This window comes from Engraulis encrasicolus, chromosome 20 (genome assembly GCF_034702125.1).
Source record: "Engraulis encrasicolus isolate BLACKSEA-1 chromosome 20, IST_EnEncr_1.0, whole genome shotgun sequence".
Taxonomy (NCBI): domain Eukaryota; kingdom Metazoa; phylum Chordata; class Actinopteri; order Clupeiformes; family Engraulidae; genus Engraulis; species Engraulis encrasicolus.
This window is the reverse complement of record NC_085876.1, coordinates 28,699,745-28,726,366: the sequence shown is the minus strand read 5'-3', so window position 1 is coordinate 28,726,366 and position 26,622 is coordinate 28,699,745. Positions and strand designations below refer to the sequence as shown.

The 26,622-nt window shown below is 43.2% G+C and overlaps 1 protein-coding gene across 1 annotated transcript in view; it reads left to right on the top strand.

Annotated features, from left to right (window-relative positions):
- recql4 (RecQ helicase-like 4) overlaps window positions 1–19,405 on the top strand; it is a 36,967-nt gene extending 17,562 nt beyond the window's left edge. Inside the window, exons 9-24 of the mRNA XM_063185725.1 lie at window positions 1,788–1,952; window positions 3,023–3,115; window positions 3,683–3,819; window positions 4,668–4,751; window positions 5,772–5,960; window positions 7,160–7,342; window positions 8,102–8,297; window positions 10,219–10,496; window positions 11,930–12,067; window positions 13,020–13,482; window positions 14,118–14,247; window positions 14,658–14,818; window positions 16,457–16,646; window positions 16,926–17,094; window positions 18,805–18,913; window positions 19,155–19,405. Coding sequence (XP_063041795.1) covers window positions 1,788–1,952; window positions 3,023–3,115; window positions 3,683–3,819; window positions 4,668–4,751; window positions 5,772–5,960; window positions 7,160–7,342; window positions 8,102–8,297; window positions 10,219–10,496; window positions 11,930–12,067; window positions 13,020–13,482; window positions 14,118–14,247; window positions 14,658–14,818; window positions 16,457–16,646; window positions 16,926–17,094; window positions 18,805–18,913; window positions 19,155–19,276 — 2,807 coding nt within the window. The 3' untranslated portion in view covers window positions 19,277–19,405. The remainder of the gene's footprint in view (window positions 1–1,787; window positions 1,953–3,022; window positions 3,116–3,682; window positions 3,820–4,667; window positions 4,752–5,771; window positions 5,961–7,159; window positions 7,343–8,101; window positions 8,298–10,218; window positions 10,497–11,929; window positions 12,068–13,019; window positions 13,483–14,117; window positions 14,248–14,657; window positions 14,819–16,456; window positions 16,647–16,925; window positions 17,095–18,804; window positions 18,914–19,154) is intronic.
- The last annotated feature ends 7,217 nt before the right edge of the window (window positions 19,406–26,622 follow it).

Sequence of the window (26,622 nt, the reverse complement as noted above, 5' to 3'; positions counted from 1 at the left end):
TCTTTCTCTCGGCGGCTGCCTGTCATTCGAAACGTGCATTGTTAGCCTCCCGAGTGTTGACTTGACAAGATCTTGAAAACTATATCGCCCACACGTGAACCATCCATTATTCTTAGTTTACACCGTTACGATGGGGCCAAGATGTGAATGAATAAACGGCGTGAACGTGGCCAATGTTGATGTCATGGAATATACACCGCATTTCACATTATTACGCAAATGACATTTTTTGCCGTTTTCCTAAATAATCAATAGAAATGACAGTCGTCATAATTTTCAAGTAATCGGCCATTAGAGTACAATTCAAAAGTTTTTGAATGAACCTTCCAATGATAACGGTATTTTTTTAAATAACAAAAAACTTAAAATGCCCAAAATGCTCTGTTCCAAATTATTACGCAAAACAGCTTTGTAGTGTTGTAATACAAATTTCTTTCTTTTTTTCCCATTTACATCAAAACAGTTGGCATTTGGTACCTTCTAAATTACATTTCGATGTTCAAAACTTGGTCATAAGCTGTAACTGGAATGATGCGTTTAACATTGAAGTCAATGGCAGGGCATTGCATGGGAGTTATGGAAGCCTAGATATCCTTGATGCTTTGCTCTCAGCTGTTTTTGTTTGTTTGGTCTGGTGACCCACACTTCACTCTTCAATATACCCGTAGATTTCCATGCCACGTGTAGGTGCTTTGGAGGTGATGACATTCTAACTCACCAGACATAGCATCCCATTCATTTTCAATGGGGTTTTATGTCTGGTGCGTTAGAATGTCATCACCTCAAAAGCACCTAAACGTGGCATGGAAATCTACGGGTATATTGAAGAGTGAAGTGTGGGTCACCAGACCAAACAAACAAAAACAGCTGAGAGCAAAGCATCAAGGATATCTGGGCTTCCATAACTCCCATGCAATGCCCTACCATTGACTTCAATGTTAATCGCAGCATTCCAGTTACTAAGACAAAGAGCTTATCACCAAGTATTAAACATTGAAATGTAATTTAGAAGGTACCAAATTCCAACTGTTTTGAGGTAAATGGGAAAAAAAGAAAGAAATTTGGATTACAACACTACAAAACTATTTTGCGTAATAATGTGGAACAGAGCATTTAAAGTTTTTTATTATTTTAAAAAATACCGTTATCATTGGAAGGTTCATTCAAAAACTTTTAAATTGTACTCTAATGGCTGATGACTTGAAAATTATGACGACTGTCATTTGTATTGATTATTTGGGGAAACAGCGAAAAATGTCATTTGCATAATAATGTGGAATGCGGTGTAGTTGAATACACAGTGTCTGTCAAAAGCAGAAACCAAAGGGCTGTTGGGCTATGGCGGTCAGATAGTATAAAAAGGTGGTCATTTGAAGGTTCTGTTTGACAAAGAACAAGTCGGTGAGCACAAAAAAACATGGAAGAGGCCGAGGCACTCTTCTGCATAATAAATAATAAACTGGTTGCTTGAACTCAAAAACAATGTCAATGGCCCTACCATGGTGCTAACGGTAGGGCGCTCGTCTGCTATGCGGCCGACCGGGGTTCGATTCCCCGGCCTGGTCCTTTGCCGGCCCTTTTCCGTCTCTCTCTCCCAACTCACTTAATGTATTAAAAACATTTTTGGGGGGGCTTTTCAAGCCTTGAATTTTTTTAATGTTTTTTATGCTGAACGTGTCTACCCTTTTCTATATCATTGGCTGACCAATTCTGCCAAACGCCTGAAAGGTGAATGTGAATCTCTTAACGAATGTTGTTACGTATCCGTTACGTGTCCTTACCCACAGTGGTAGCAGCACCAAGTGTGAAGGAGGAAGAGGAGGATGGGGACGAAGGCCAGGGTAAGCAGGAAGAGACCCTATTGAACGTCATCAGACCGGACTACGAGAAGCCACCGCCCCCACCCCCAATGGAGCCCCTCTACGGCCTCAACGACGAAGGCAAAGTCAGAGGTATGGCACGGGTTTATCAGGACATTATTGTGTGAAGAGATTTGCCATTGAATATGTAATAGTTTTGGGTAGGGTGTGCACATTCAAAAACACTTGTTGCAGTTGCCAGACAAAAAAGTCAGACAGTTGAAAAAGGTAGGTCTGCACACTGCCGATAAGCTCCAAAAAATACACTTTATTATTTAAAAAGCAACGTTTCGATCACCCTGGATCTTCATCAGGCATATACCTTTTTCAACAATTTTGCATGGAATTTCTTATTTTATTTAACCCATTGATATACTGTATACACTGCATTGACCTAGGCGTCTGGAGCGACATAGACGCAGAATTCAGGCCCATGAGATTTTAGATTGTTTATTAAAAATGTGGGTATGTAAGAGCTGAATGAACACATTCCAATGGAAGATGAGGATACAACTCATTTCATGTTTTTAATTGCTTCGGAGGCTGAAATATTTAGTTTTTTTAGGCTGAGGGCACCTTTTCCCAAAAAGGGCTGAGACATTTAGCAGGCTTTTTTGCAGGTGCTTTATGCTAAAATGGATTAAATGGATTAATACATGTGACGGCAATTTGATATTTAGTTTGTGTAATATCTGCAATATATGCATTTTTTTATTTATTAATTTAAATTTAATGTAGCCCATCTGTTTATCTAATATAAATGTAATGAAATGGCGTAAGCACATCCCCACAGTAGACTTGTGAATGTGTATTGAGACTGTCGATCCATCTCCACAGTAGACTTCTGGTAGACTTCTGAAGTTTCATATTGAGACCTAGATCCATTCTCTTCTCTTCTCTTCTCTTCTCTTCTCTTCTCTTCTCTTCTCTTCTCTTCTCTTCTCTTCTCTTCTCTTCTCTTCTCTTCTCTTCTCTTCTCTTCCCGTCTCTTCTCTTCTCTTCCCGTCTCTTCTCTTCTCTTCTCTTCTCTTCTCTTCTCTTCTCTTCTCTTCTCTTCTCTTCTCTTCCCGTCTCTTCTCTTCTCCTCTGTTCTCTTCTCTCTTCTCTTCTCTTCTCTTCGCTTCTCGTCTCTTCTCTTCTTTTCTCTTCTCTCCTCTTCTCAGCTGCGCCAGAGGAAGTCTTCTCGGCCCTAAGAGACTTTGGATACAAATCCTTCAGGCCGGGCCAGGAGGTGGCCATAATGCGAATCCTATCTGGTAAACATATTACTACCGGCTCAACTTCTACTCTAGGGTCTCTCTCTTTCTCTTTCTCTCTCTCTGGTTCTCTCTCTCTCTCTCTCTCTCTCTCTCTCTCTCTCGCTCTCTCTCTCTCTCTCTCGCTCTCTCTCTCTCTCTCTCACATTGCTACTCTTTTCCTGTAATGGGGCTTTATTTGTTCCGTAGTGTGCATTGGGAGTTTGTTCATGGTGTGAGGAGAATTATGAATCCCTGTGTTGCTCATCTAAAGGTATTAGCTCTGTCTCAAGTTTCGCTATCTCGATTGCTAGCCGTTCCCCCTAACTGGGCTTTATTTTTACGTAAGGGGGAATGTGGTCATGGTATGGAGAATCAGGAATCGTGATTCATATGCGATTAATACGTGATTCTTACATACTAGAGTTGCTCATAAAAACATAGGTTTAGGTTCTTGCCTCTGATTGCTACCCTTTTCCTGCAATGGACCTTTACGTATAGGGAGTTTGTCCATGGTGTGTGTGCAGTCATGAGCTGGCCTAGTGTTCATGGTTGATTTATTCACTTTATGTTTCTCTAATGTTTCAGGCCAGTCCACCCTGGTGGTGCTCTCCACGGGGATGGGCAAGTCCCTGTGCTACCAGCTCCCGGCTTACCTCTACGCCCAGAGGTCCAATTGTATCACGCTGGTGGTCTCTCCTCTGGTCTCCCTCATGGACGATCAGGTATGCTTGTGTCGTTACATATACTGTCTGTTTGGCAAGAGCCCCGATATGCACCACCCACCTCCATATACCGGTAATGCGTTTATAATGACAAATTCATTTAAATCTAAAAATCTACATCTAATATGGTCTCTCCTCCGGTTTCCCTCATGGATCATTGGATATGCTTGAGTCATTAGCCCTGTTTATACTGCGGGTCATTGGCCCAGGAACTTAAACCCAGGAATTAAAGCCAAGGACTAGAGGTCCTGGTGCGTTTATACTGTCGGCCAATTAGAATGGTAGCCATGGCCTGTTGAACCAGGGCTTGCTGGTGAACCCTGGCAGTTAAGGAGGGACCATTACCCAGACAACAGTTCTTGGTTTGGCCCAGTTCTGGCCTAGCCCAGGCAGTATAATCGGGTATAGGGGTGAGGCTTAAGTTCCTGGGCCAATGTGTTCATGCGAACCCCATAATGCTCCCACACCCTTTTCATGATTGGATTTCAATTAAATGTAAAGGTGCACTGTGTAATAGTTTTAGCAGTTTCTTTCCAGAATTTAATGAGCAGCATATTAGTTGCAATACCTTCTCTGGCCACCATCCTACATAGTGCACCTTAAAGCCATATAATGCTATTGTCATTTTTCTAAATCTAAAATTCCAAGTACATTGTCGGTCTCATTTCCCACCCCCATGATTAGACTTGATTATGCACGGTCCAATCGTCCATCTGTGCGTCTGTGTGTGTGTGATTGTCAGAGATATTTGATTTGCATGGTGACTTTTGAACAGAATGCATGTATATTATAACCAAAGGAGTATATTAAATATTTTGCTTACATGTTTGTTTTCCCAATTTTTGCAGCTCTCAGGTCTGCCTCCCAATCTTAAGGCTGCAGCCATTCACTCCAACATGAGCATGAAGCAGAGAGAGGCAGCTATAGAGAAGGTGGGTACTCTTTCACTCTTCCGAATATCAGAAAGCTGAAAGAAGAAAAATCCGCACTCACAAACTAAGTCTCATTATTTATTAATAAATTACCACCATGTCCAAAAGCAAACGCGTTTCGGCTATCAAGCCATCATCAGTGTGTTACCTCAAGGGCAGTCATGGGTGAGCGGTTAGGGCGTCAGACTTGCATCCCAGAGGTTGCCGGTTCGACTCCCGACCCGCCAGGTTGGTGGGGGGAGTAATCAACCAGTGCTCTCCCCCATCCTCCTCCATGACTGAGGTACCCTGAGCATGGTACCGTCCCACTGCACTGCTCCCCATGGGGTGCCACTGAGGGCTGCCCCCTTGCACGGGTGAGGCATAAATGCAATTTTGTTGTGTGCAGTGTGCAGTGTTCACTTGTGTGCTGTGGAGTGCTGTGTCACAATGACAATGGGAGTTGGAGTTTCCCAATGGGCTTTCACTTTCGTTTTCAATCATGGAGGAGGATGGGGGAAGAGCACTGGTCTGTGAATCGAAATGCCGTCTACCATTTTTTGCCTGGCACCTGGATTATTGTTTTTGTGGATATGATGGGCACCCCAACCTCCAAACGTTTTTTGTCTGAGCATTTGACGGACTGTGTGTTGCAAGTGAAGGCAAGACAGGTGTTGTGTATTGTTTTGTTACTGACTAAACATCTGAGCTACTGCATGTTTCAGATGTGGTGTATTGTTTTGTGTTGACTGAATATCTTTCTAAAGAAAATATTTTTTGGTCTTTTTTTAATTAGTTTATTTATGATGGGACAGTGAGAAATTGGACAGGAAACAAGTGGGGAGAGAGAGAGAGAGATGGGCGCACTCGAGGCGTAATTGAACCCAGGTCGCCGATGTAGGAGCCCAGTGCCCTACCGTTGCAGTCACGGTAGAGCCGTGTTGACTGAACATCTGAGCAACTGTGTGTTTCAGGTGAAGGCAGGCCAGGTGTTGTGTATGTTTTGCGTTGACTGAACAGCTGAGCAACTGTGTGTTTCAGGTGAAGGCGGGCCAGGTGCATGTGCTGCTGCTGTCCCCCGAGGCCCTGGTGGGCGGGGGCCACTCCGGCTCCGGCTGCCTGCCCCCTGCTGACCAGCTCCCCCCGGTGGCCTTCGCCTGTATTGACGAGGCCCACTGCGTCTCGGAGTGGTCCCACAACTTCAGACCCTGCTACCTCAGACTCTGCAAGGTGAGGCTGAATTAAGACATTAAGGTGCTGATATTTTAAGAGCGGATATTTTTAAATAGATAGATATTTTTAAATGCTATGTATCTATCTATCTATCTATCATCCGTTTACGTGTGAATATGACTTGTGGATACAAATAAAACCTCCATGGTGACAGGCGCATTTTAGCTCCCTGAATGTAATATTTTAAAAACCAGAGTTTTGAAATATGCATATGTGTACGTGCACACCAGAGGCCAGAACCAATGTGTTTTCAAAATAAAATAGTAGTTTTGATTTGCATTTCCATCAATATCCCCTTTGTACTTTCTGCATAGGGGAGTTGCACATTGGGACAAGCATTCTCACAACAATAAATCGGATGTATCGCAGCAAATATTTAAAAATCCTTTAGCTACATATTTATTTTTCAGGCACTTTCAAATAACAAATCTTCTGTATGGAGCCTTTTTATAATACCTCCAATGGCAACCGTTGTTTTTAACCATGACAATCCTCGGTAACACTTAATTTGACAACAGCGTCATACTTAACATAACAGTACCCATAACAGTGTCATAACGCAGTCATACATGTATCATAAACATGTCAGTGTCATAAACATTTTATGACCTTTGTCATTAAGTGAAATTCGGTTATGTTAAAGACAGCCCTAACAATGTCAAATTTTCATGACCATAAAACTTTTGAAATTGACATGTTTATGATGACTGTGTCATGATGACACCGTTTTGACACCATTATGACACTGTTATGTCACAGGTATGACGCCGGCTTCAATTGTAGTCCAGTTTTTACCATGCTGCTTATGTGGTGTTGTTTTAGCTGAGGTTGGAGACCTATTAAAGGGAGGAGGGAGCGCACCACACCCCTCTAACGTGGCATTTTTGGACCATTACGCCAAAAATGGAATTTAGAAAAACAATGTCTTTGTCCCTGGGCTGGTCTGGCCTGACCTGGCCTTGCTCTCTCTCTCTCTCTCTCTCTCTCTGTCTCCCTTTCCCGTCTCGACTACCTCATTCATTTGTTTTGGCACACAATCTCTCTCTCTCTCTCTCTCTCTCTCTCTCTCTCTCTCTCTCTCTCTCTCTCTCTCTCTCTCTCTCTCGGTCTCTCTCTCTCTCTCTCTCTCTCTCTCTCTCTCTCTCTCTCTCTCTCTCTCTCTCTCTAACCATGACAATCGTCTTTGTTCCGTGTAGGTGCTGCGTGACCGTCTGGGTGTGCGTTGTCTGCTGGGTCTGACGGCCACGGCCACCCTCTCCACCGCGCTGGACATCGCCCACCACCTGAACATCAGCGACCAGGAGGGCATCGCCGTGCGCTCGGCCGCCGTGCCACACAACCTCCAGCTCTCCGTCTCCATGGACCGGGACAAGGACCAGGTACGCTACGCTGCACCCCCAGGCCTCTGAATTACCCACCAACTGGCCAGATGTGGTGAAATTTCTTTTTTTTAAAAGTATTTTTTGGGGGCTTTTTGGCCTTTATTATTACAGGACAGTGTGAGAGTAGACAGGAAATGATTGGGAGAGAGAGATGGGGCAGGGCCGGGAAATGACCCCGGCTGGACTCGAAATGGGGTCCCCATGGGCAATGTAAGCCCAAATGTTGGTGAAATTTCAGTTTGGCTTGTAGAAAAGAAAGCTTGGCAGCCACTTTGACCCAATAGTGAGTGCTTGTTTGGCTAGTAAGATTAACAACTTCAAGCCATTTTGGCTTATTAAAAGTTTATTTAGAGCCCTGGCTGCAATACTCACACATCTCACAAAAAGATAATTTCAGCAATGTGGTTGTTATGACACTAACATTATGAGACATGTTGATTTTTTGGATGGATAACATTTGGATAATAAAACCTCCTCATACTCTCGGCTAGTTGACATATATGGGACTAAAAATGTGCCATAGGATTGATGAAGGATTGTCCCCCATCCTTCCCTCCTCCTCTCCTCTCATTCACCCTCACTCCCACCCACCCTCCTCCTCTCCTCTCCTCTCCTCTCCTCTTCTCTTCTCTCCTCTTCTCTCCTCTTCTCTCCTCTTCTCTTCTCTTCTCTTCTCTTCTCTTCTCTTCTCTTCTCTTCTCTTCTCTTCTCTTCTCTTCTCTTCTCTTCTCTTCTCTTCTCTTCTCTTCTCCATAGGCCCTGGTGTGTCTGTTGAAGGGGGAGCGGTTTGGTGCTCTGGACTCCATCATTGTGTACTGCACCAGGCGAGAGGAGACCACGCGCATCTCCGCACTACTGCGCACCTGCCTGCAGGGGGTGACGGTCAAGGAGTCGGCCGTGCCCCGCAAAGAGGACGACGACAACCCAGTGGGCAAGAAGAAGAAAGCTCTGGGTACAAAGCCATGGTCTTCCTTTGTGTGTGTCCCTGTATGTGGGCGTGTGTGTGTGCGTGCGTGTGTGTACTCTATTAGTTAATTAATCCAGCAATCATCTTTTGTTCATTGAGCAATACATGGGTGACATAAATTGTAACAGTTGATGCATACGGGATGCACCTCTGGCTCTGATGTCTGCTCTGAACTTCATATTGTTAATGGGTTGGATGGGAAGCAGGATTCTAGGTACTGGACCTTTCTAGATAAGCAAGTAAATTACCTGGGAAGAACTACTCTAATTTTCACGTTTTTACATGGTCTAAGTAAAACAAGAGGGAGCAACACATTCCTGCTCCAAGTGGACTTTTTTTCCCTTTTGCGTCATACAGTATATCACGAAAGTGAATACACCCCTCACAGTTTTGCAGATTTTTGAGTATATCTTTTCACAGAAAAGCATTGCAGAAATTTCACTTTGACACAATGATTAGTGACCTTTTAACAACATATTTAACCGCTTAAATTTCTTGTTCACTCAGAAAAAAACAAAATACAGTCATTAATGTTTGAACATGTACTCACAAAAGTGAGTACACCCCAGATTAAAATCCGGTAGAGAAGGGGCCGTGTTGGCTCGAATCGTCTCGAAATGAAAAGGGATGACAAGGGAGGTCATCAGTGTGCGTTTCAACCTTTCTTTGCATTGAACTTTTACATTTTGAGTCTGCATCTGGCTTAAATAGATTGGTGTGAGATTTGAATGCAATCCTATGGAGAATATCATGATCTGCTTCAGTAGTCACAGTGCATGTTGACATGTATGTTTCTTTTAGGTGTATTTCAGATTGCCAATGTTGACAGCATTCATGCATCCCCAAACCATGTCAGTCCCACTACCATGCTTGGCTTATGAGAGGATACACCTTTTTTGTAAAACTCACTTGTTTACCACCACACATGCTTGACACCATCTAAAGCAAATTTGTTTATCTTGGTCTCAAGAGAGATGAACAGACCAAGGATATGGATCACTGGAACCATGTCGTGTGGTCTGAAGAGACCAAGATAAACAAATTTGCTTTAGATGGTGTCAAGCATGTGTGGTGGTAAACAAGTGAGTTTTACAAAAAAGGTGTATCCTCTCATAAGCCAAGCATGGTAGTGGGACTGACATGGTTTGGGGATGCATGAATGCTGTCAACATTGGCAATCTGAAATACACCTAAAAGAAACATGCATGTCAACATGCACTGTGACTACTGAAGCAGATCATGATATTCTCCATAGGATTGCATTCAAATCTCACACCAATCTATTTAAGCCAGATGCAGACTCAAAATTTAAAAGTTCAATGCAAAGAAAGGTTGAAACGCACACTGATGACCTCCCTTGTCATCCCTTTTCATTTCGTTTCATTTCGAGACGATTCGAGCCAACATAGCCCCTTCTCTACCGGATTTTAATCTGGGGTGTACTCACTTTTGTGAGTACATGTTCAAACATTAATGGCTGTATTTTGTTTTTTTCTGAGTGAACAAGAAATTTAAGCGGTTAAATATGTTGCTAAAAGGTCACTAATCATTGTGTCAAAGTTACATTTCTGTAATGCTTTCCTATGAAAAGATATACTCAAAACTCTGCAAAACTGTGAGGGGTGTATTCACTTTCGTGATATACTGTACATCACAGTGATTCTCAAACTGTGGGCCTGGTGGGCCTTGAAAGTATTCCAAGTGGGATCATTGAAAATCATTTTCTATAAATCAAAACTTGTGTATGCGTGTGTGTGTGGGTGGGTGGCTGTTGGCAATTTATTTGAGTTAATTGGGCCAGAGGAGGGTGGAAGATTTATGAAAATTTCATGTGGGCCCCAATTTGGAATAGTTTGCGAACCCCTGATGCATCATATATGTTCCCTCTGGTTCTTCCCGTGCTCAGCCAGGAAGAAGATCCGCAAGCCCCTCAAATGGATTGCGGAGGCGTACCACGCGGGCATGTCGGCGTCGGAGCGTCGGCGCGTGCAGAACAACTTCATGTGCGGCGAGCTACGTGTGGTGGTGGCCACGGTGGCGTTCGGTATGGGCCTAGACAAGTCGGACGTGCGGGGCATCGTGCACTACAACATGCCCAAGAGCTTCGAGAGCTATGTGCAGGAGATCGGCCGAGCGGGCAGGGACGGGGAGCCCGCGCACTGCCACCTCTTCCTGGACCCCGAGGTCGGTGTGCCAAGGAATCATAGCATACACTGTTTCTCAATGTCAAGTGTTCTAGCCTTGCTAGGACGTGAAATGCCCAGTGATTGGATACTCTTTGGTGAACTCTTTGGAGTATCCAATCACCAGGCATTTCACACCTATTCACTATTTGCTGAAAATACTCAACTGCATCATAACATGCTATGACAGTACCGGGAGCCCTAACCCCTTAGCGCAGCACTATGGCTCTCTGTAATGCCATAGTAATGTTGTTATGATGTAGTAAAGCATTTTTCAGCAAGTTAATAGGGTCGCCGGCGACCCCAGCTGCAGTAAGAGGCTACGTAACATAGTTAAGACATAGCCTTCACAATTTTGGTGACAGTAAGGTTATAACATAGGCTCTGCACTAAGCGGTTAGTTTGTTTGGTGTTCAGATGGAAAACCCTTTAAAAAAAGCCATTCCAAAACTCTTTGTATTGCCTTCAAATCAATTTCATTTTTAAATGGCATTTTCACCAAGGGATCACAATCAAAAAGCCCATTAAAAGTTACTATCATGTACAGCAAATCAAACCCAAACAGAATTAGATGGACTGTTTTTTGAGGTTTACTAAATGTATAGAAATACTGCTTGTTTTTGTAAACTCATCAAAAGAGAGGATTTTGCATCTGAGCTCTTCACTTGTAATTGCATTTCTGGGTTTATGTGCAAACAAAAAAATTCAAGAGGTTACCTATACCAACACAGGCTTTCAAGTGTTGATGTCAACTCATGTCATGTTGTTTTTTTTTAAAAAAGTATTCAAAATAGATGCTGTTTAATCTACTCGTGTTTAACTGGTGTCTCATTGACTCAGTTATTTTCACGTCTCATGTGCTATTATTATATTGCCTTTTTCAACATGTGAAATATGTAAATCAAATTCTTGTTTGTTGCAACATTTTAAAACACCAGGGGGGTATACCAACAACAAGGTTAAGTGATAAACCAGGCTTAGTTACAGGAGGAGAGGAGTGCCGCACACTCCCAAGTTTTATAAACACGTTTTTAATGTGACAACGTTTCAGCCTGTCGGCCTTCCACACGTGACCTGAGGAAGGCTGACAGGCCGAAACGTTGTCACATTGAAAACTTGTTTATACAACTAGGGAGTGTGCTGCACTTCTCTCCTCCTGCAAGTGTTTTACTGGTTGCTAGCACCTCTTTTTCTGGTGTGCGTTTTGCACCTCTACTCATAAACCAGACTCAGTTAATGGACAGGAAGTGGTGCTAATACCTGCTAATAGATATACCTGCAGGCACCATTTAGTTACGAAAATCAAGACTCCAGGCTCTTCTATTCGATAGTTCACCTCTACCACAAGGTTAACTTAACCGGGATTACTACTGAACCAGCTTCTTATAGCCCCCTGACCACTGGATTGCTTGTTGTTTACGCGTCCTTCTACAGGGCGGGGATCTGCACGAGTTGCGGAGACACATCTACTCAGACACTGTGGACTACATCACCGTCAAGAAGCTCGTCCAGAAGGTCTTCCCATCATGCAAGTGCAGACAGATTCACGAGAAGCACCAGGAAATGGCTAAGGTCTGTTGGTCACCATATGTTTTCAAGCACTCTAGGAAAGAAGATTTCATTGTCTGGCTACTAATTCAACCTATTAAAGACACACTAAGTACTTTTCAGTTTCCCTGCTGCCACACATTATATTGGGAAGTTATGCTCCTTAAAAAACATCCTAGTGCAGTCATAGTTCATGTAGGATTGTGTAGCAAATTCAGAAGTGCCTTTCTCCGGAAGTTGGGGAATCACTGCAACCATTTGAGACATTTTTAACATTTGAAAAACTATTGCTGCTGCTTTATATGTTGCTAGGTAGTGTATGTAAGGAGGAATGTATGACGTGTAAGTATGCTATATATCTGTACTGTCATTGTTGTGTATCTCTGTTATGTCTATTGTGTTATGAGGCAGCTTATCCACTAGGGTGTAAATCAAGATGGGGCCTATGCTTGTGCCTTTCTATTCAACAGCCACTGAGACTCGTATTCTGTGTAAAACAAACGATGGTTACCACGGGTCTATGAGCTTTGGATGACCGCCCAGCAGTGCGGAAATAGACAAGAAATGGAACAAAAAAGAGGGGTTTTAATGGTCTCGCATCACCTGCCGTGCTCTTCACAACAGTGCAAACATTTCAGATATCCCATCCAACAAAAAGGATGCACTGAGCATGGGATCAGCCGAAACGTGTGCACTTTCTTAAATAGCTTTCCTGGGACAAATTCTTCTACATGAAATGTCGATCTTGAGAATTGAGAAACCTTGAATCTTTTTTTGTGTGCCTTTATAATGACAGGACAGTGTGAGAGGAGACAGGAAATGAGCAGAAGAGAGACATGAGGTAGGGCTGGATAACAACCCCGGCCGGACTCGAACCAGGGTCCCCATGAGTATGCAAGCCCAAATGCGTTGTGCCACAGGCGCCCCCGAGAAATCTTGAATCTTAATATCCACGTTTTGTTTTTGTTTTGCACAGGCTATGGAAGTAGATGACGAGGAGATGATGGAGCTGATGGATGCGTGTGAGGGCGTTCACGACAGCCAAGCACAGCAGCAGCCATCAGAGGTGACCACGTCAGACCAAAGCACAGCTGTTAAGATGGATGCCATGGAGACACCTGAGCAGACCTCCACCTCCACCACCATCACCAGCAGTGAGGAGCAGACCTCCACCACCATCACCAGCAGTGAGGAGCAGAAGCACTCGCTAAATCCGACCGAGAACCCACAACCCCATCAACAGACCTCTTCCTCTCAAGCAGATGATGACAGGGAGGGCATGGTTAAGACACCTGGAGGTGACATGGAGGAGGAGGAGGAGGAGGAGGAGGAGGAGATGGTGGAAAAAGACTTTGTAGTCACACAGAGAGTGTGTCACACCCATGAGAGGGCCATTCCAATGCAGGACGTAGTGGAGAACCTGGACATCACAGAAGAAGGTGAGTAGACCGCGGCACTACTATTAGTACTGTATTGGAGACCAAAAAAAATACTTTGGTTAGTTTTACGTCACACCAACCTTAGCTTGTAAGCCATCCTGTGAAGACTGATGAAAATATTAAAATTGTCAAAATAGTTAAAATAACATAGAATTTGACAGCCATTTAAGGATATTGTGCACTTGATGAAGGACTGAGCATCCAGAATGTTGTGCAATCACATATTTGGAAGCATAGAACAGTGTTGCTGACATGTATTTCCTTTAAAGGGGCACAAGGTAGGATAACGTTGTTTCTGCGGTGCCTGTGGCATGCCTGTATCAAAATTTACACCGTAATGAAAAAATGCTGTTCAAATAAACTCGCTGTGAGAATGTTTTTCATCACGGAATGCCATTTTTCGTATGAAAAGTGTTTCCCACGACACACGTTCGGACCGCTCTGTCAAAAAGTTGCATTTGGACCGTGGAAGTGGTCGCGAGAGTCATCGTTCACTTACTAATGATTCACATAACCATCGGCTGACTCGGGACAGTGATTAATTAAACTTTTAATCCTACCTGGAGCCCCTTTAAGGCCATGCAACACAGTGAGGGAATTTGAGGTGTTGACACTTGTGTTGTGCTTGTGTTAAGGTGTGGAGACATTGCTGTGCTACCTGGAGCTGCATCCTCAGCAGTGGGTGGAGCTACTGCACCCCACCCTCTCCGTCTGCGACCTGCAGTGCTACGGAGGATCGCAACAGCTGCGCAAGCTCACCAAAATGTAATTAGCCGTGTGTGTATGGGTTGCCGTGTCTAAGTTTCCATGGGGCATATACTGTACTACAAAGCTGGTTCAGGATAAGTTAAGGTTAAGTTAAGAGGTAAATCATCTAATAGAAGAGCCTGGAGCATGGTGTGTCAAGAACATGGTTGTGTGTGTGTGTGTGTGTGTGTGTGTGTGTGTGTGTGTGTGTGTGTGTGTGTGTGTGTGTGTGTGTGTGTGTGTGTGTGTGTGTGTGTGTGTGTGTGTGTGTGTGTGTGTGTGTGTGTGTGTGTGTGTGTGTGTGTGTGTGTGTGTGCGCGCGCCCGCGTGCATGCGTGTGTGTGTGTCTTTCCTACTGTCCTTGGTGTTTGTTGATGGACCGTGTGTTTGTGTGCATGTGTGTGCTTGTGCGTGTGTGTGTTGAGCAGCTGTCCCCCTGTGGCGGTGGCCCTGGCGCGTAAGAGGATGGCCGGGGAGCGTGTGGAGTCCTGCAGCTCTCTGGAGTTCGACGTGGTGGAGCTGGCGGACACTATGGGATGGCAACTGCACCTGGTCAAGAGGGGACTCAGGCAACTACAGTGGGGCTCAGGTAGGGTGTGTGTGTTTGTGTGTATGTGGGTGTGGGTGTGTGGGTGGGTGTGGGTGTGGGTGTGGGTGTGTGGGTGGGTGTGGGTGTGGGTGTGGGTGTTTCATTGCCCAAACAAAACCAGCACACTCACCGATATACACCGCATTCCACATTATTATGCAAATGACATTTTTCGCTGTTTCCCCAAATAATCAATACAAATGACAGTCGTCATAATTTTCAAGTCATCAGCCATTAGAGTACAATTTAAAAGTTTTTGAATGAACCTTCCAATGTTAACGGTATTTTTTTAAATAATAAAAAACTTTAAATGCTCTGTTCCACATTATTACGCAAAATAGTTTTGTAGTGTTGTAATCCAAATTTCTTTCTTTTTTTCCCATTTACCTCAAAACAGTTGGAATTTGGTACCTTCTAAATTACATTTCAATGTTCAATACTTGGTGATAAGCTCTTTGTCTTAGTAACTGGAATGCTGCGATTAACATTGAAGTCAATGGTAGGGCATTGCATGGGAGTTATGGAAGCCCAGATATCCTTGATGCTTTGCTCTCAGCTGTTTTTGTTTGTTTGGTCTGGTGACCCACACTTCACTCTTCAATATACCCGTAGATTTCCATGCCACGTTTAGGTGCTTTTGAGGTGATGACATTCTAACGCACCAGACATAAAACCCCATTGAAAATGAATGGGATGCTATGTCTGGTGAGTTAGAATGTCATCACCTCCAAAGCACCTACACGTGGCATGGAAATCTACGGGTATATTGAAGAGTGAAGTGAGGGTCACCAGACCAAACAAACAAAAACAGCTGAGAGCAAAGCATCAAGGATATCTAGGCTTCCATAACTCCCATGCAATGCCCTGCCATTGACTTCAATGTTAAACGCAGCATTCCAGTTACAGCTTATGACCAAGTTTTGAACATCGAAATGTAATTTAGAAGGTACCAAATGCCAACTGTTTTGATGTAAATGGGAAAAAAAAGAAAGAAATTTGTATTACAACACTACAAAACTGTTTTGCGTAATAATTTGGAACAGAGCATTTTGGGCATTTTAAGTTTTTTGTTATTTAAAAAAATACCGTTATCATTGGAAGGTTCATTCAAAAACTTTTGAATTGTACTCTAATGGCCGATTACTTGAAAATAATGACGACTGTCATTTCTATTGATTATTTAGGAAAACGGCAAAAAATGTCATTTGCGTAATAATGTGAAATGCGGTGTAAGTGCAAGCATGTTTTAACCTAGTCTGGTCCTGACCATCCCATAATACTACCATTTCATTTCGTATTCATGGTCTGGGGGTTGTTTATCTGATGCAATAGCAGGAAGCGGGAAGGACATTTGTTGTTGACAGTTGTTGAACAAAAATGTCTGACGTCTATCTTTGGCGATGTAGGACCGTTTAACAGACATGTTTGACAGAACATCCTACCGTAGGATAAAATTACAATGTAGGACCGTTTGTCAGAACACCGGCCAAATCCTATCGGTCAACATCGCTCCAGAGAAAACAGTTACCAGACATAGTGCGGAGCCATGTCTCTTGGCGGAAGTACGTAGGATAGCGCGCGAGGCTAGTAATAACCAGTAATATTTTTCCTTTTTTCCGCTGCTTTGCTTTTCCCCAGGGTTCTTCGGTGGTTCAGGCCGGAGCGGCGTCCACGTGGAGTTCAGCCACCTGTCCTTCTACTTCCGTTCCTATGGCGACCTGACGCCCGACGAGATGGACCGGGTGTGTGCCTTCCTCCACGGCCGTGTGCAGGCCCAGGAGAGGACCCAGCTCTACCAACTCAAGGCCTGCTTCAAAGCCTTCCGCAGGTTAGTAACACGTTATAACGTGTTTATAAACATTAGATGCGTTATAACATGTTCATAAGCAGCGCCTCTTAGCGCAAACTTTGCTTTAAAGCCTTTCTAAGGTTATTAACATGTTATAACATATTTATAGCAGCAGCCTTCTATAGGTCCTTCATGATTTATTTATTACTCAAATCCTTTATAAAGCAACAGCTCCTCCAGCTCCAGGCCTTTTTTATGACACTGAAAATATGTCTTGTATTGTATTGTCTAAACTCAAGGCTCTCTGTGTCCCCCTAGTGTTGCGTACCGGAGCTGCAGCTACTGTCTCGAGGAGCTGGATGAGGAGAGGAGCCTGCGGCTGAAGGAGCTACTGAGCGAGTACTTTGACAAGAGGAGGGACCTGGACCTCAGCAAGGAGTACCAACAGGACCAGGATGAAGACGAGGACTCGCTCATCAAACTCAAGGTTGGCGTGCACGCGTGTGTGCGTGTGTGCATGTGTTTCAAATCAAACGTAAATAGTCTGTTGAGGTTCCGCTCAATCTGCCATAATGGGTTGTTTGTCCATCTGGAGTCAGATGTCACAGATAGGAGTGCTGGCCTGATTAATTACTGACTGACTAAGACTACATCCACACAACAGCCACACGAAAGGCAACAAGATTTTCTTTTACCGGGCAAAAAAATAGATCGCGTCCACACTGGCAAGGCAATGCTTGCTGAAAACCTTGCAATGCACATGCCACACCTCTATGTGCGCTGTAAGACAATCCGAACAGATACACCAGAACAATGGAAGAAGTATGGCACATGTGCATACATCCCTTCTTCTACTGGTTGTCTAGTTACATGTGGGTTTAAAATAGAATAGCGTCTCTGCTGCTTTCATAGTTGGTGTAACACCAGTAGATTTCGCTTCACTAATGCAGGGGCAGCCATGGCTCAATTGTTAGAGCTCTGGCAATCCCACCCTTACCAGCACTTCCATCCATGGTTGAAGTGCCCCTTGAGCAAGGCATGTAACCCCAAATTGCTCCAGGGCCTGTAACCAATATCCTGTACCTAAACAACTGTAAGTCAGTTTGGACAAAAAGGTCTGTTAAGTGTAATGTAATGTAAAATAAACTTAGTTGTGACTAATTATTGTAAAATAAACTTAGTAGTGACTGCAGCACTGCTCCAACTGCTACTCTATGGTCCACCGTGGACGCTGGTGTTGTTATGAATGATGTGTGCGAGCCTGCTGTTTGTTGTACTCCAATGGTTCTGACGTAACTGTTATATCCATTCTATTGGTCCAGACGGCTTGGCAACGGTAATGTTGCCAGATTTTTCCACACTGGAATCTGTTAAAAAATATTGTTTTGGGGTACCCAAAATGCCATTGCCATGGGAACATGAGGCTGAGACAATTCAAAACTGTATTGGATTCTCTCGAATCCATTGATGGATGGATGGATGGATGGATGTAGCCTAACTGTGTGTGACCAGTCACACCTGCCAAACTGCAGAGTATTTCCAACAGTGTTTGGATGGATCTACCATCACTTCTATGTGTTCAGATCCAAATAGAAGTACTGGGTATTTAAGTGTGTGTGTGTCTGTGAGTGAGTGAGAGAGAGAGGAAGTGGCATGCCTTAATGTGAGCATGTCTTACCAAAAATGACCATAAATGTCTTAAAACTGTGATTAATTACTTCAACGCAGAAAGCCCAGTATGACGGGGAAAATGTGGCAAATGTGATGCCAAAAGAAAACAGAAAAGCGGTATTAATCTTTCTTCATCTTTCGTCAGATGAAAGACTGAGAATGGCAAGGTGGCCTTGAAAGCTATAATTTGCTAATTAAAAACAGGCTTCTCAATGTGACGGAGAAAACGTGGCAAATGAAACATGTCAAAAAAGGGAAATTGAGCACTGATCTCTTTCCATGTCTGACACACACACACACACACACACACACACACACTCTCTCTCTCTCTCTCTCTCTCTCTCTCTCTCTCTCTCTCTCTCTCTAATACACACATTTATTTTTTGAGAATTGTTTTTTTTCATTCTCTCATACTGCACTATAATGAGATGCTGTCATATAAGAAATCTTGGATCTTGAATGTCAAAAAAGGGGGGAATGATTATTGAGCACTAATCTTTCCGTGTGTGTGTGTGTCTGTCGTCAGATGAAGGATTGGGAGGGCCAGATCCGTGCCGACGTCCGAGGGTTCCTGGCCAGCCGCAGTGACGAGAAGTTCTCCGGGCGGGCAGTGGCACGGATATTCCATGGAATTGGTAAGCCCCTTTGGTGGAAAATCGAAGAAAAAAAAAAACTTTTTGATATGGTGTGTCTGTTTTGTTTCTCAAAAGTGATATTTTCCGTCCCCTGACTGCCTGACTACGGTAACTGCCATGTGCCATAATTCTGTAGACGGGACGTCTCCGTTTTTTGATGGTATCTTTAATTTAATTGCTTTTAATATATATATTTTTTTATTCCTCTTCTTTTTCTCCTTTTATTCTTTCTACTTTAAAGGGAGCCCCTGCTATCCTGCCCAGATCTTTGGCAGGGACCGCCGTTTCTGGAGGAAATACATTCAGTTCGATTTCAATGAAATCATCCGTCTTGCCACACAAGAAATAATAAGGACCAAGTGATGACATGGGATGAGCTGAGCTGTGCTGCATGTGGCACTTTTGAGTCACCCTTTTGCATTTTGTGAGCTTCTCACTGGACTGTGTGTGTGTGTGTGTGTGTGTGTGTGTGTGTGTGTGTGTGTGTGTGTGTGTGTGCGCGCGCGCATGCACATGTGTTTGTTTTATATAGGAAAGAATGACTTTTTTACGTTTTCTATTTTTTGAAAATAAATAATTAAAAAAATGTTTTTGTATGAACTGTTTGTTTCTTCGAATTGCAGTTGACTTTGTACAGGTATTTGTGATTCATTGGAATAGTTGAAAGCGTAGCACAACATGTGTCCATTCCAATGTTGAAGGTGCTGTTCATGCATTTTGTGTGTGTGTGCGCAGATAGACACCCCCATTTTATGCTTGCTTAAAGGGACACTGTGTGAGATTTTAAGTTGTTTATTTGAAGAATTCATGCTGCCCATTCACTAATGTTACCTTTTTCATGAATACGTACCCCCACCATCAAACTGTAAGTATTCGTTATGACTGGAAAAATTGCACTTTTCATACATGAAAATGGGGATCTTCTCCATGGTCCACCATTTTGAATTTCCAAAAATAGCCATTTTTAGCTGCAAAAATGACTACTTGGATCATACTAGGAAACATTTGTTTATGACTTAGTAAACTTACATGTAAAGATCAAATTTGGCAATAGGCAGCCCGGTTTCAATGAGCAGCATAGTTGCAGTACCTTTTTGAACATTTCCTGCACAGTGTCCCTTTAAGCATAAAATGGGGGTGTCTATCTGTGCATGCAGTCCTTTTGACCTTATCAAAGTTTGTTTGTTTGTTAGTTTGATCATCTACTGCAGACAGGGTCATCTAGAAATGCTGGGCTATTAATAGTGAATGATACTAATGCACCCCCTCTGTCCTCCTCGCACCTCTCTTCACTGTCGTACATATATGAGTGCACACATGGTAATTAACAATTAAACATAATATTTAAAAACAATTTTTTAAAAAGTGTTGATAAAAAACACTATGTAAGCTACTTTGCTCGTATTAGTAATACATATTAGTTCATCATGACTCATCATCAGTAGCCTAAATATTCATGAAAAGACGAAATGGGTGCAATAGACGGCACAGTTTCAATGAGCAGCATAGTTGCGATGTGGGGCAACCGCCATTCCGACACACCTCCACACTTTTTCATACCGCCACTCCGACACCAAGTTACTCTTGGGGAGCTGTTCACGCGCGAGCGTACAGCCGTACACCTTCATCGGTGTGTCCGGAGCTGTCCACGTGCGTGGTGCTGAAATCTGTAGGTTGCGATACTTACTCTGGCCTACACAGTGCATCTTTACAGGACCTAGAGCTCTATATAAACTTCGCTGACCGCTGATGTATTGAATGTGAGCAGAACTTGCACACCATGATTGATTAGAATTCAATAGAATTAGAATTCAATTAAAATTTAATGAAGAATAACTCTAATCCGTTGTAGGCCTGCTCGGCGCTGAGAAGCTTATGCCACGGTATATCTTCTTGCCGTCTCAGTCGTGGCTTCGTTGCTGTCTTGTAAACTCAAGGCCGACAGGAGAACCACTTGAACCGGCATCTCCAGTAGAACGTCCTCCCTGGATCTCCGGATGTCTGGTCCATAGAGTTTTAACTTGCTCAGTCTTGCGTTTTCTGTGACGTGAATGGTCTGAAGAACACGTGAATGTAGATGCGAGTGATTGTTATGGATAATTTGCAATATTTTTAGGTTTTTGAGTAGGCCAAATTAAAAAAAATACAATTAGGCCTATTTGGAAACTGACCTGACGGCGTCTAATCCTAGAGCGACCCCTCTCTCGCTTTGGATTATTACCAACAGCTTTTTGAGTAGGCCAAATTAAAAAAATACAATTAGGCCTATTTGGAAACTGACCTGACGGCGTCTAATCCTAGAGCGACCCCTCTCTCGCTTTGGATTATTACCAACAGCTCCTTCCTAATAAGAGAATCGCCCAGTCAAATTCAGTTGCGTGTAAAATATTCAGTGAAATAAATCAACAATGAAGACGCTGCAATGACCAGTTTCGAAGTGAAGTTGCTGCTTCACGGCTTACCTCACGTCTACTGGAGGATGGACTCCTCCGCATCTTTCCAAATTTTCCACAAGCCGTGACTTTCAGGGCTGAGAAGTTCTGTTTCTCGTGAAGGAACCGAGCAGTTTTGTTTGGAACGTGGGACATGATTTTATTGTTGCGTATCTGCGACCCAGACGTTATCGAACGTTATCAAAACATTGGTGACCGTCAGATGATTTTTGCGCAGGCATATCTAAGCGCTTCCCATTTACCAATAAAATGCAATGACGTATAGTTGAGCATGACTATATCTGTGTTGTAGATGCTCGGTGGTGATTAACATATTTCACCTGTCAGCTGATAAAACGCATGGGATAGTGGTGGTCACTTGTCCAGGGTCCAGGGAGAAAGGGGCCCCAAAATTGGATCCTCATTACATTGTAGTGATTGGGTTTGGGGGCCTTTCACATGTCTTTGTCCTGGGCCCAGCCAAAGCTGTCAGCAGCCCTGAGTACAGTAATGGTACGGGAGACTGACAGAGCGCGCGCGCGCCACAGCGATTTGACGAATTTCACTTTGTAACCATTGAAGCTGACCTATATCCTACCAAGTAGGCTACACCTGACCTGTACTAAATATAAGTTTATTACTAGCCATAGCGTTTGTAATGTTGTGTCTTGACTAAATTGTATTAAAATGAAACAGACACGCCAATGACGGTAAACATGCTTCTTGAAATGACAAGCACCACCATCCACCACTTTTTTTTTGTTATCCAGGCACTTGGCAGCTAGGACCCAACTGAACCGATAGAGGGAGCACTTCTACCTTTTTTTAGTCGACAGAGGGCACATACAGACCACACAAATGCAGACCCCCTTTTTTTTGTGAGAGCCATTTCTTACAAATGAGCCAACTCTCGTCATGTAGTGGCTGCATCAACACACCAAATTACCGGGGGGGGGGGTGGGGGTCACAATAGAAAAAAAACCCCACATAGCCTACAACTATTGTCTACTTGTTCTATGAATAAAATGTAGACCTGCTCTTAGTTGTAGACAAAAGGCACACGATTGAACAAATATAGGCCTTAATAGCAACACACAGAAATGCATTTGATGCAAGATACACAAATATCTGACAACTGCCTACTTGATGAATAATCAAAGCTGGCGGCGAATAAAGGTCAGACTGAAACAATTTGGGGCCATTATTATTCAAGATTTTTGAAATGTCAAAATTGAAGAAATTGTTATTAGCCTATGTATGTCCATCCATACATGTATGTGCCTAGGAAAGAGTTAAAAGCCAAATAAGTGTAAACTCTAAGGCTATTTGCTCCAGCTGGAATTAGAAAATCATTGAAAACCCGCAATGGAGTTGGCCCTATTTGTCTATAAGCGTCTTGTTAAGTATTTCTAATGTCTCCCCATTCTGCTTGCTGTTCTCTGGGTATTTATTCTCTCTGCTGCGGAGCTGTGCTTAGATCACGGCCTCTCTTCTTTGCGTAGGTGTATTGATCCAGAGGGGTGAAGCCAGTAGAGGGCTCTGTCAGCCCTGTCAGTGAGAGAGCGCTTCTCTGAGGAGCCAGAGATCTGTCTCAGAGGATTACTGGATTCTGAGAGAGCAGTGAGATCTTGCCAAGTGTTTTTTAAACACCGCATGATTGTGCTCATACGGTATGCAGCGTTTTCTAATGAGCAGAAATTGATGTTAAGATGTTAGGATCCCAGGTTAAGGTGCAGGGACAAAGGCTATGCTTTTGGCGTGAAGAGTCTGCACACTTGAAATCCTTTTATTTGTGTGTTTTATTCCATGACAGAACTACATTTTGAACATTGAGGTCTTCTTTAGATTCTGTACAAACGTGGACTGATTAAAGTGGCTAGGAATCACACCAGGCCTAAAACGAGACACACACACACACACACACACACACACACACACACACACACACACACACACACACACACACACACACACACACACACACACACACACACACACACACACACACACACACACACACACACAGACACAGAGACACACTTCATGTCTGAATGCCGGGGTGCTGTGATTGTGACTGTGAGTGAGGTAAGGTGAAAGTTAAGATGATGCTCAAGGGGACATCTTAGCGATTACAAATGCTTTCTGTATAACACAACTTTAACAGCTGTAACCTACAAGTCGAAATATCAAAATCATGCGTGGTTAATCACCTCTCCTATTGCACTTCATTTTTAGGGTTTACCAGACCACAGAAAAGCTTTTTTTTTTCAAAAGAAGCTTCCAAAATGTTCCAAAAAAGGAATCCCAAATAAGAATGACACACAATTACATACTATATCTTACAGTTGCAAATTTTGTTGAAACATGGCTATAGTATAACCACTAATCTAACTGTATTTTGTTTGGGTCCCACGTCTCTCTGTCTACCCTGGCTTCCATTCACATCACATCAGATATGACGTGTTTGCAGCACTTGCATGGGGACATGCTTTACTGTCATATCAGTCAGTATAAGTGGATAGCATCAGTCTGACACTCAGACTTTCCTTGGAATCAAAATGTATAATGGATTCTCCTGACCGAAAAAGAAATGATATGAGCCGTTTTTAAAAACCACTGATGTCAGTTTTTATGTCACACCATTACATTATTACCATCCTGGTATATTAGCTTTTTATAAAAAAACATTTTTTTTTCTTTTAACCTCAGCAGACAGACTTTATATGTTCAATGTTCTCTTTGAGGATGAGTGTGTTAAGCACTGATATACATTTAATGTTTTTATTTGATATGTGGAAACCATTACCATTATTTAGGCTGAAGTTGGTTGACCTCAAACGGTGTCTGTCATACTTCTCTGGAGTCGCCTGTCAACTCCAGGACCACCACACATTAGTGACGATAGATAAAAAGCACAGATTCGCAAACAGCCATGAGAAAGCCATGCATGCGGATGTTCTAATTTAGCTGGAAGTTAAGCCTGGAGCGACTGAAGATGTGCCGTGTAGATTATGTGCCCTGTGATGCGTCTACGACACACATCTGTCAGAGTGTGGTTTTCCTTCCCCTGTCTGCCACGCTAATCAGTGAGCCACTGAAATGATCTTCGTCTGCTCAGATGTCCAAAGATTAAAACATTGTTTCCCAAACTTTTTCAGCATGGGCCCCCTTTTGAACATCGGAATATTTGCTAGGCAATTTCTTGTCCATTAATATTGCTAGATTTTCCATTAAATAGTTTGTCCGCTAATATTGCTAGAAATCCACAGGACTGCAAATACATATACAAAGTATTAACCATACAAGTGAATAATGTTACAAACCAAATTATGGAATTACTGTATGTTAGATGTTAACGGTTAACCCATGGATTCCCCGTTTTGAAGCAATGTCCCTTCTGTCTGCAACCCTCCTTCAGTACCTTTGCGACCCCCACAGGGGTCCCGACCCCCAGTTTTGGAACCTCTGGTTTAGGACAAGTCTGACCGTAAGTCTTCAGCTGCTATACTGTACCTCATTGCTGACATGGTAATGCACTTGATGTAGGTGATTGACACATTACACACTAAACTGTAATTTGTGTTAATGTGTACATTATAGACGAGCTTTAATGCAGTTGTCTACAGCTATTTTCTTTCAAAGCCTCTAACCAACATCAACAAAAAAAAGGACGATGGCATGGAGAGAAATGACAATTTGATACCCGATTCCCAAATTTTTTTTAGAACCGTTCCGTCTCCCTTTTGGTAGAGTGATTAAAACGTTCTGGTTCTCTGAGATCTGTTAAATCCTCCTGTACATACTGTATGTCCAGGGGCATGGCATGAAATTCTGGGCCTTATGGACCCAGGTCCAATGAGCCCTAGTGACTCAGTGCCACGCTATCCATTACATTATTACAGTAGGCCTACATTAGCTGACGCTTTTACCCAAAGCAACTTACTGTACAGTTACTTAGAGGGTATTGGTTACAGTCCCTTGACAAGTAGGGGGTTAGGTGCCTTGCTCAAGGGCACCTCAGCCATGGAGTGGGGTATGGAGTGGATGGGTGGGATTCGAACCTACAACCCTCTGATCTAAAGTCCATGCTTAAAAATTTGGCCATGGCTGCCTAAAAAAGGTTATCTCTGGCCTCCCTGTTCGTGTGGCAGGTGGAGATACTGTTCGTCCGCAGTCAGTTCGTACTAACGATTCCCCTGCATGTGTTCCCCTGCAGGTCCAGAGGAGGACAAACCAGTTTGAGAACGTAAACCTCCTGTGATTGGGCCCTACCATGGTGCAAATGGTAGGGCACTCATTTGCTATGCGGGTGACCTGGGTTCGACTCCCGGCCCGGGTCCTTTGCCAACCCTTCCCCATCTCTCTCTCCCCACTCACTTCCTGACACTACCTTCACTATCCTGTCAAATAAAGGCAATAAAAAGCCCCCAAAATATTTTAAACTGTGATTAGACAGTGGGAGAGAGGAGACAGGATGCGAGTGGGAGAGAGACCTGGGGAGGAACCGGAAATGACCTAGGGCCAGAATTGAACCCAGAACCCTGACATACTGTACCACCATGGTGCCTAACTGTTTGAGCCACGGCCAAGGTCATTTATAACCACCTCTACAGGCAGTCGCAACACTCCAAGCAAAAGGATTTATAAAGAATTTTTGAAGAAGAAAAACTTCCCAATTTTTTCACAATGCCTAGGCCATGCATGTGATCGTGCCTTCAGCTCCTCAACAAGTTTTGAGGCTATCATTTACATTATAATACATTGAATTAAAATCAATAGAATCTTTCATCATCAGTCATTCAATCATATGAGTTTTGCCTGTAGAGGTGGTTATATGAGAACCATATTATGATTATGCATGTTGCTCCTGGTACAATGGCATTACTAAACAGCTTAAAAATAAGCTCCAGACCTCACAAAATAAATTAGTAAGGACCATCTTGGGACTGCACCCTAGAACTCACCTTGATCCTCACCACTTTAAACGTTTGGGTTGGTTAAGAGTTGAGGACCGAGTCTCTCAAATAGAGCTGAGTATGGTGCACAAAATTGTAAATGGGCATGTCCCTAAATACTTAAATAACTTTTTTAATAGAGTGAGGAATGTCCACAGTTACTCCACTAGGGGGAGTTCCACAGATTTTGTTCCCCCAAGAGTCAATACCAAAATAGGGAAGGACTCATTTTTATATGTTGCATCTAGTTTGTGGAATATGTTACCAGGTAATATTAAGATGATCAATAGCCTAGATGGTTTTAAATGGGCTTTGAAAAAAT